We start from the raw sequence: 10,634 nt of genomic DNA, 5'->3' as shown, positions 1-10,634 counted from the left end.
CCATCCATCCATCCATCCATCCATCCATCCATCCATCCATCCATCCATCCATCCATCCATCCATCCATCCATCCATCCATCCATCCATCCATCCACCCACCACTTATCTCTGTTCTTCTCCTCCATTTACTTTATCTTTTTTCCCTCTCTTCTCCTTTTTTCTCTCCATTTCTCTCTCTATTAGCATGTAGCTACATTTGTGAATCTCTTTTGTAACGCTGTTGCCTTGACAACCGTTTCCCCCTCCTGCAGGTCTCGTCTTTAGGCAGCGGCAACGATCACGTGATGGACGCCGTGTCGCAGTGCGAGCAGTACGCCAAGGAGCAGGGCGCTCAGGAGAGGAACGCCCCCTGGAGGCTGTTCTTCAGGAAGGAGATCTTCACGCCGTGGCACAGCCCAGCCGAAGACCAAGTCGCTACAAACCTCATCTACCAGCAGATCGTCCGAGGCGTCAAGTTTGGGGAATACCGCTGCGACAGGGTGACTCGCTTTATTTTAAGCTTTATGGGAATGTAGAAAGTATCTAAAATTAAGACCGAACATCTTAAAACCACAAAATGTTACTAAGTATTTATAGCTAGTTTCCAGTGCAAACATCTTGGTACACTTGAAATAAGACTGAACTGACTTATAAGTAGCTTTTCAGCAAGAAGTAGGAGACAGTAATTTTAGAATATAAATTAAAAAGTACTATTTCCATTGGCAGATATTTTTACTTATAACAAGATGTTTTTTACCTTGTTACAAGTGAAATAACCTGCCAGTGAAACTAGAACTTTTCGATTTATATTCAAGAATTATTTACTTGAAACAAGCTCCTATTACTTCTATAAGTTGGAATTTTCTTTTGTACATTTTTTGTCATTGTAGAAGCTTTACATTTAATTTATAAAGGTCTTAAAAAGTCTTAAATTTGAGTTTGTGAAACCTGCAGAAACCCTGATAAAACACTGAAATCCCATCATACTTTCAATAAATCACATGCAACTGTGAACATACAAAACAACATCTCAAATATTTCCAGGTTTCTTTTTAACTTTATTTTATCTGTAGACACTTTATTAATATGCTTTCAATTCAATTCAGGTTTATTTACAGCACATTGAGCAACAATGCATTTAAAAAGGTTTTATATCATAAAAACACAAAGTCGGCAATTGAAGCATCACATTTTATCAAGTGCCATCATTACACATCAAAATGTTGATTAATGTTTCATTCATAATGTTTCAAAAGTCTCAACAGGTGGGTTTTAGTCTAGATTTAAGGAAACTTTTAAATCTAAATATGTTTTGGCTGTTTGCAATTTTTCTGCAAGTTTGTTCCAGATTTATGGAGTAATTAATATGCACCTGTTTATTATGTTTTTAGATATTTATATCTATTTTTCCCGCTCTGTGATTAATAAAGGATTATTCTATTCTGTGATCTTATAATCTATTAACGGGTTAACAGATCAGACAACTGCTGATGACAAGTCAAAGTTTTGTTCCTTCAAACTCACCCTAACCTCTGTGTTTCTGTGTCTCGTTGCGTCTCCAGGACGACCTGGCGGAGCTGGCCTCGCAGCAGTATTATGTTGATTACGGTTCTGAGATTCTTTTGGACCGCCTGCTGAGCCTCATCCCGTCCTACGTCCCGGACAGAGAGATCGGCACGTCCAAGACGGTGGAAAAGTGGGCTCATTTCATCATGGCTGCACACAAAAAGGTGCAAGAAAATGTATTTAGAGGTTGTAGAGGCTGACCTGTCTGCAGCTCCTGAAGTTCAAATGATTTATTTTCTGTTTGTTAACGTCTCTGTTTTGCTGACTCAGGGTATTTACACCCAGAAGAGGTTCGACTCTCAGAAGGTGAAGGAGGAAGTGGTGGACTTTGCTCGCCATAAGTGGCCGTTGCTGTTCTCCCGTTTTTATGAAGCATTCAGGTTCTCAGGTCAGAACCTTCTACATCATCAGAGATTAAATAAATTTATGTTTTATTAAAACCTGTCATGATAACATAATTTGTTATTGTGGATAAGAAACTGTCCCAGAAGTCATTGCGATAAATGAAACTAGAAGATGTTTTAAATGTCCAAAATAAGCAAACAAAACAACCAATTATAAAGTCTCCTTAAACAAAATTGTCCGTTAAAAAAGTTTGAGACCAAAACACCAGACTGAAAACTGTCAACCAATTTTTGGTAGAAAGAGAAAAACGATAAATCAAGTAATTGGAAATTATTGCAGTTTTAATTTATAATGCGATTAATTGTTTTATTGCAAATTGCGACCGGCCTGGTGAGGATCTTCTAAATCATGAGATAAATATAGATAACATAGATATAGATAAATATTTTATTAAAGCAGTTATTACTGGGACAAGCAATTGTTGTTCATTTTCAACTAACATGATAATGGAATAATATTACAAGTTTTCCCTCTCAGAGATTAATAAACTTTAATTTTGTACAGAATGCTGGAACTGGAAGACATTTTAAATGTCCAAAATAAAACACTGAACAATAAAAATAAATAAGAAATAAATAAAAACTCGACACACAACCAACACCAGAATTGAAATTATTAATCTCATTTTGGTTTATCATTTGGCTTAATTTGATCCTCTTCCACATAATGAAACCCATCTTATTCTTTAGTGGAAACCAGTAAGTTCCCTCTGTTCTTGTTGTTTCTGGCTCTCAGGTCCCAGTCTGCCTAAAAACGACCTGATCGTTGCCGTCAACTGGACCGGCGTTTACTTTGTTGACGAGCAGGAGCAGGTCCTGCTGGAACTCTCTTTCCCAGAAATCTCGGCGGTTTCCAGCAGCAGGTCGTCGCTCTTCCTCCTTGACCCAAACCGACCCAGACCTGAGCGTTCACGTCCAGAACCTGACCTGCTTTTGTTTTTACAGGGGAGGAAAGCTGCAGGGTCAGAGTTTCACTTTGGCCACCATCAAGGGAGAAGAGTTCACCTTCACCTCCAACAACGCAGAAGACATTCGGGACTTAGTGGTGACCTTTCTGGAGGGTTTGAGGCAGAGGTCAAAGTTCGTGGTTGCGCTGCAGGACAGCTCCAATGCTGGTAAGTCCTGAGCTGCGCTCCCACAGCTTTGTCCCAAATCCAACTTTTTCACGGCACGCCTTATTGCAGTCTGAACTGAAAGCCTTGTGACTTTGTGCTTTTACTGCACATAATTTTGGCTGTTTTCAGGGTTTTGAAATATGTTTACCCTATTTTCTTACACTGCTGTAATGAAATACTGTAGTGTAACACAGGAAATGAGACAATGAATACGTAGATACTGGCTAAAACTACAAACATGAAGATGTAAGGTGAAAAAATAAACCTAGGTAGTTTTTAATGAAAATTGTCGTATTAGTTTTGGTAGTTTTATAGTTCCATAGATCACCAAGTCATTCATGCTTCTGGTCGTTCTTTTGATGTGTCCCAAATATCTGTAGTTCTCTGTTATTGCAGTGATCATATAAATATTGACAATTGGAAAATTACACTACAAGCTCCAGACAGAAGTTTCTAACTTCCTTTATTTTAGAAATTCATGCTTATCCATTGGAAATCGTTTAAATTAGTTTCTGCTCAGTAAATTTTACTTTAATTCCTTGAAGAGTTTCATACAGCTTGTTAATTGTGTTGATTTAAAGATGGCCGATGTGACGCGTGTATTCATCTCCTGACCCTCACTTTAAGATGTGTTGATGTTGTCTTCCTGCAGCAGGTGAGGAGTCGACCTTCCTCAGCTTTCGGAAGGGAGACCTGATCATTTTGGACCAGGACACCGGCGAGCAGGTCCTCAACTCCGGTTGGGCGCACGGCATTAACGAACGAACCAATCAGAGAGGAGATTTCCCAGCTGACTCTGTTTACGTTCTGCCATCCATGACTCGTCCCCAACCAGAAGTAGTGGTAGGTGAAAAAATAAATCGCACACGAAATCTCCTAATGATGTTTTTTCTTTTCTTTTTTTTAAGTGTTTACAGTAAATTAGGTTTGCTTGTTTCATATTTTCCTAAATGTTTTCTTTAAATCGTAGAAAATATTTTTCCCCTTTACACCACCCAATTAGGCGCTGGTTACCATGACACCAGACCAGCGGCAGGAGTCGGTTCGTGTTTCTCAGATTATCCTGCCAGAGACGGATGACAGACAGAAACCCTACACTCTGGAGGAGTTTTCCTATGACTATTTCAGGTACAAATGTGTGTAACCTGAACATTTATGTGTAAAATCTTAATTATTAGCAGAGCCTCGTGCACAACCAACTAAAATGCAGCATGTGGTTTCTGGATGATAAGTCAATAACAAAACACTTGTCTTTTCCAGCAGCCATTGTACAGCGCATACAGTGGTAAAACCAGCTGACCAAACCTGCTGAAACTCAGCTTGGGTTGCTAAGTAACGGGGTCAGAACTTGCTGGGGTTGCTAGTTAACGGGGTCAGAACTCTGCTGGGGTTGCTAGGTAACGGGGTCAGAACTCTGCTGGGCTTGCTAGGTAACGGGGTCAGAACTCTGCTGGGGTTGCTAGGTAATGGGAAGAACTCTGCTGGCGTTGCTAGGTAACGGGCGGACCTCTGCTGGGGTTGCTAGTGTTGGAGCCGAAATACCATTTATAGAGTTGTTTTTGCGAAAGGATTTGGGAGTCCCAAGTATATTAGAGGTCGTGTAATACACACTAAGTGTAAAGCGTGCCAAGATCTGCCTGCAAAACAACGATTACACGCCATTGGTTGGAACTTTCCAATACACACCAATGAAGACAAAGAGAGAAACGTTGATTTTGAGACTGGTAGGAGATTTTTTGTCGAGACTATGGAATTTTGAGTATTGAACTGCAGAAACTGTAAGAGAATCCGTGGAGTGTAATAAATCTCCGGCTGGTCTATGGCCCAGCAGCAAAATCTATGTCTCCGTCTGTTATTTTCTATTAATTATATATTTAAAGGTAAAGCCACCCTTCAATTCTTCAATAAAAATGGTGACCCCGACCTATTTACCTAGTATTCTTCAGTATTAGGTAACAGGGTCAGAACTCTACTGGGGTTGCTAGGTAACAGGGGCAGAACTCTGCTGGGGTTGCTAGGTAACGGGCAGTGCCTGCTGACTTGTGAAATTACCTTCTGGAGGTTTTTGAAGCAGCTCACTTTCCAGACATCAGAAAACATTAACTCACTTCCAGAAAATGCCTGCTTGGTTTTTTAAGGTGCTTGTGTTGGTTTTAGAAGCAGTTGAGGCCCAAGTGGAAGTACAAAAATGCGTAAAATGTGGATTTTTCATAATATGTTCCCATTAATCTATTGTGAACATGACCTGCCATTTCCAGACCTCCTCCCAAACACACTCTGAGCAGAGTGATGGTGACCAAAAACCGAGGAAAAGACAAGATGTGGAGCTGCACCAGAGAGCCGCTCAAGCTGCCGCTGCTGAAGAAGGTTGTCGGCCATGAGGAGCTGGCGCAGGAGGCCTGCATGATCTTCATAGATATCCTTTAAACACAGCAAATATTACGAATAAACACAGGCTCGGTCGTTACATTGAATAGAACCACTTCATTAACTAGTAGAGTTTATCTGAAATGTAAAAGAAATGTTTTTGTCAGGCTGACAATCTGTGTTGGTCAGAAGCTCGCAGACGCTGATTATGGCTAAAGTTGAATCTCTTTACAACAAATAAATACATTAAAACAAATTTTAATGCATTTTAGATTTTCTCTAATTCACAAAGAGTCAAAATTATACATATAGGCACAAATATGTTCCTAAAGTAACTTAAATCTTTGTATACTACAGGGCGTTGAGGGGTCTTGACTGTCTTAATATCTGGTTAGGGAGTTCCTTTATCACCATAGAAAGGATTAATTTGTCTTTGGGTTGAAATAATTAATCGTGATTAATCGATTATTGAAATAATAGTCAACTAATTCAGTAACTTATTAATTGAGAAATGGAGCATAGAGACACAAAAAAAGCTGTTGTCTTAAAGAACAACACACTCAGAGCAAAAAATATAAACATATTTCACATTTTAAAAAATCTTTGTCTGTAGATACGTTCTACCCAAAAGTCCTTAAGTGGCAATTTTACCTTCACCTTGTTCAAAGTTTGTGAAGAAATTCTCCTATTGAGTACATTTTCTACTCAATTATTAATTGGATAATATAAAATAGATTTTTTTAGCTGCATTCTTTGCTACAAGTAATCAACCCATAACTAAAGGACTGCTCGTATTTAACCCAAAAAAATTTAGTTATTTGTTTGTAGTTTTTAATATATTTCCAATATTGTATGAAATAAGCTTAAGTGGTTAAATGAAAAATCCACAGAATGTGCCTTTTTAAAAAATCTGATTAATCATCAGAATAGATTAATATTCCTAATCACTTATCAAATGATCCAGTATTCAGAACAATAACAGCTGTTTATGCCTTATGGATGTTTGTAAGCTTCTGTCCAACATTACAGGTTAACAACAGGAAGTTTATCAGGCTCCTTGACCTTTGATCTCACCGATGATGAAGTACATGGGCGACTACCCGTCCAAACGGACGCGCTCAGTCAACGAGCTGACAGACCAGATCTTTGAAGGAGCTTTGAAGGCCGAGCCACTGAAAGACGAGATCTATTGTCAGATCATCAAACAGCTCACGGATAATCACGTCAAGTGTGTAAACTGACATAAACCCTAAAAACAGCACGTTTACTGCTGAGGACCATTAAACAAACACTCACGGACCACTGGGCTTGAAATTTCCCCACAATAACACAACATCTTCGTTTATACGACCGGAAATGAAAACATTCGTCTCTTAACTCACTTATTGTTGTTTTCTTTGTTCAGATGCTGCTTTGTAAATGTGACACATGGAAATCAAAAACTAAGTTTCTTTTCTACAAAGTGTTCTGTGCATTAATAATATTTTAGAGCTATTTGTAACTTAGAATCACATTAAAAGAAAATAGAAAATTACTTTAGCAGAATCAAAAATCCTCTTTTGCACCATGAAATATAAAAATTATCCACCATTTTCTATCTGTTATGTTTATTCGTAAATTATGACGTAAATAAGAATAACAATAGCTGTTGATGTGTGACAGGAGCATTATAAGTAAGCAAAGTCATAAAAAACAAAGAACAGTTCTCACCAACTGAGACTTGTTCAAAGGAATCAAATCGCTGGTGAATGGCGATCATATAAATAATCCTGGCCTTGTTTTCTTAACACTTGTAACTTCAGGTTTTGTTTTTAGTGACTCACTAAAAAGAAAGCCACTTATGCATTATTACTTTTCAACACAGTCCTTTGCTAAGCTAACTGTAGCGTTGCACTTTGAGCTGACGTCACGACAAAGTAACGTCGTCTACATGCAGTACCTTACGGACCACTAGAGGGCGACCACTGACCACCAAGGAAAGTTTCAGACTTACTAGAGGTTTGAGTTGTAGTTTATGATGAATTTGACCTTGTTAGAAAAGGAACTGGAAAAAAGAATCAAGCTTTTTTTCTGAACAGGAGCTGAGAATGAGTTTCTCTCTGCTGCAGGTACAGCGAGGAGAAAGGCTGGGAGCTGCTCTGGTTGTGCACTGGTCTGTTTCCTCCCAGTAACGTTCTGCTGCCGCACATCCAGCGGTTCCTCCAGTCCAAGAAGCACCACCCGCTCTCTGGAGACTGCATGCAGAGGCTGCACAAAGCGCTGCGGTAAAACTAACAGCATCGCTGCTCTTATTTTACACAAAACAACATTTAATTCCTAAATTCTGTTTGTAGCTCTAGAGGTTTTTCACTCTTAAAAGGTTGAAACAAATCTTTATTTTACAAAGTTTTTTTTGTTTTTTTTTATGGACATTGTTTTAAATTGGTAATAAAAACTAAAACTGAAATGATTAATCATGATTAATCAATTATTGAAATAATTGTGGATTAATTTAGTAATCAAGTAATCGCCAACTGGAGTTTACAAACTCAAGAACAGGCCCTGGGCTGAGAGTAACATATTCAGAGCAATAACTAAGCAAAAGCTGTGCAAAAAAAATATACATAGAAAACAACAGTTTTAGCTTCACCTGGTTCAAATCTAGTAAAATAAAATTCCTATTAAGCACTAAAGTAATGCTGTGTTTTTGCATCCTGACAGGTAAAATGTTTATATTCTGTATTTAGAAGATTTATTCATTTGCATATTTATGTGTTTCTAATGTTGTAAAAAAGACTTAAGTGGTTAAATGGAAAATATTATTTGTTTTGTCTTATAATTGTCAGAATAATCGATAACTGAAATAATTGTTAGTTGCAGCCATAAATAAAGAAAACTGATTTATTTCCGAGGCGCCCTCTGGTGTTTAACTAATTTGGACTTTTAAGAAAATAATAAAATATAATATTTTATCAAGGTAAAATGAAGTGTATTGATTTATTCTCGTGTTTATATATAAACATTTCCTGTTTGTGTTTAAAAATGTATCTATGCAGATGGTTGATTGATGTTTTGACAAAGCTAACACTAGAAGGTTTTTGCCTCAAACTTTTTTCCTTTAAAATTCTTGTTTATGTCAGTATGTGACATGTTCATTTTGAACCATAAACGAATAAAATCAGAAAATAAATAAATAATGTGATTTTTTTGGTCCTTTTCACAGGAACGGGTCCAGAAAATATCCCCCTCATCTGGTGGAAGTGGAAGCCATTCAACATAAAACGACCCAAATCTTTCACAAAGTTTACTTTCCAGACGACACAGACGAGGTAAGGAGCCAAAAGGCCTGAAGCTTCGCTCATCGACCGAGACGCTTTCTAACCGTCCTGGACTCAAACCTGCAGGCGTTCGAGGTGGAGTCCAGCACCAAGGCGAAGGATTTCTGCCAGAACATCTCCACCAGGCTGCTGCTCAAATCCTCCGAAGGGTTCAGCCTCTTTGTCAAGATCTCTGAAAAGGTCAGAGGTCATGAACTCCACTCCCAGGTTTTCAGGAGCAAAACTGAACTGTTGTTAACGGAAAATTATGGCAAACTAACAGTTCAACAACCTAAAGTGATGAGAATTGCTAACGTCTGAATGTAACATAATATTTCTAATATCAAAAGAATAAACATTTCTTTCGTGTTGCAGGTCATTAGCGTTCCAGAGGGAGATTTCTTCTTCGACTTTGTTCGCCATTTAACAGACTGGATCAAGAAATCCCGACCGGCTAAAGACGGTTTGTTCCTGCATCCGCTGAAAGCTTGAAAATACTTATTTATGTTTAAAACGGCTATAAAAGTAACAATACTTTTACATATTTTTACTCAATATAGGTAAAAAGTAGCTATTAAAGAAATTACTCAAGCACTGAGTAACTGATCAAAACATTAATCAGTTAGCATTTTAGAAATAAACCAACCAAAATACAAAGTTATGAGGTAATTCTGATATTGTAGAGACAAAAATGAAAATAATTAAATTACAAAACAATAAATAAATAAAATCCCATTTCTTTCAATATGAAACTTGAACAAAAAGTGCAGGTCTGTGTCTGGTGAATTTTTGTTTTTCATTCAGTGAAGGGACTGAATTAATTATAATCAGTAATTTTACTCAAGAGTAGCAATACTTTATATTTAAAATATTCAAGTAAAGTAAAAAGAACAGAATAGTAAAAATACTCCGAAAAGAACAGAATTGTAAAAGTTACTCAAGTAAATGTAACTAATTACTGCCAGACTGAGACGTCTTTGCATCCATGTTCTAACATGTTTAAATAATGCAGATTTTTCTAAATGTCTGAGGTTAAATCAGAACTAAACTTTTCTTCTTTTTGATTAGTTGGAATCATCAAAATTATTTCCGTTTTCTAAATGCCTGAAAACTGAGATGGAGACATTTTCAGAGAGCTTTTATTTGTGAACTCGATGCAGATTGAAGGTTTTTAGATGAACCTTTGACGACTCGCCGCTTCTTGAACTCCTGCAGGAATCATCCCGTCTCTGACCTACCAGGTGTTCTTCATGAAGAAGCTGTGGACCAGCACAGTCCCCGGGAAGGATTCGTTCGCTGATTCCATTTTCCATTATTACCAGGTCGGCCTCTTTAGACGATGATCCTTCTACTTTCTCATAATAATCACGCAGTGTTTCATGACGGCGTCTCCTCTGTGTCGCCTTCCTCTCAGGAGCTTCCTAAGTATTTGCGTGGATACCATAAGTGTTCTCGGGAGGAGGTTTTCCACCTCGCAGCGCTGATCTTTCGGGTGAAGTTTGATGACAATAAATCACACTTTCCTTCGATTCCCAAGATGCTCCGTGAGCTGGTTCCCCAGGACCTCATCCGCCAGATGTCTCCGGACGACTGGAGGAGGGTAAAAACATTCAGAAAACCTTTAAATCTGCACTATGTGACTTTAAAAATAAGGTTTTTTACATATTTGTTAAAAGTTTTTAATATAAAGATTGATCTCCTATACCAACTCTTTGAGCTACGATTTGAAGAAATGCACCAAAAACGACCAATCAGAGCAAGGAGGAAGGGCTTAGCGCTGTCAATCAATTTCATGTACTTGTTGCTAAATGTGCTAATAACGGAGAAACAACTTAGTTACAGAAAAGCTGTTCTGTCATCATTGCTAACTAGCCTTAGCTTTCACAGCATTCTGTGCTAACTGCAG

At 38.0% G+C, this 10,634-nt stretch overlaps 1 protein-coding gene across 9 annotated transcripts in view; it reads left to right on the top strand.

Moving 5' to 3' along the window:
- The window catches only part of myo7aa (myosin VIIAa), a 54,069-nt gene that overhangs the window by 40,597 nt on the left and 2,838 nt on the right, over window positions 1-10,634 (top strand). For all 9 annotated transcript variants that reach the window (XM_008426494.2, XM_017308050.1, XM_017308048.1 and 6 more), the window contains 15 exons: window positions 253-480; window positions 1,543-1,710; window positions 1,817-1,934; window positions 2,687-2,813; window positions 2,896-3,065; window positions 3,718-3,908; window positions 4,069-4,193; window positions 5,324-5,481; window positions 6,507-6,660; window positions 7,541-7,696; window positions 8,635-8,740; window positions 8,816-8,929; window positions 9,104-9,191; window positions 9,944-10,050; window positions 10,143-10,328. In XM_008426494.2, the coding sequence (XP_008424716.1) occupies window positions 253-480; window positions 1,543-1,710; window positions 1,817-1,934; window positions 2,687-2,813; window positions 2,896-3,065; window positions 3,718-3,908; window positions 4,069-4,193; window positions 5,324-5,481; window positions 6,507-6,660; window positions 7,541-7,696; window positions 8,635-8,740; window positions 8,816-8,929; window positions 9,104-9,191; window positions 9,944-10,050; window positions 10,143-10,328 (2,196 nt within the window). The remainder of the gene's footprint in view (window positions 1-252; window positions 481-1,542; window positions 1,711-1,816; window positions 1,935-2,686; window positions 2,814-2,895; window positions 3,066-3,717; window positions 3,909-4,068; window positions 4,194-5,323; window positions 5,482-6,506; window positions 6,661-7,540; window positions 7,697-8,634; window positions 8,741-8,815; window positions 8,930-9,103; window positions 9,192-9,943; window positions 10,051-10,142; window positions 10,329-10,634) is intronic.

This window comes from Poecilia reticulata, linkage group LG13 (assembly GCF_000633615.1).
Source record: "Poecilia reticulata strain Guanapo linkage group LG13, Guppy_female_1.0+MT, whole genome shotgun sequence".
In the NCBI taxonomy this organism is placed as follows: Eukaryota; Metazoa; Chordata; class Actinopteri; order Cyprinodontiformes; family Poeciliidae; genus Poecilia; species Poecilia reticulata.
The sequence above is the reverse complement of the archived record's forward strand: the minus strand, read 5'-3'. Positions and strand labels throughout refer to the sequence as shown.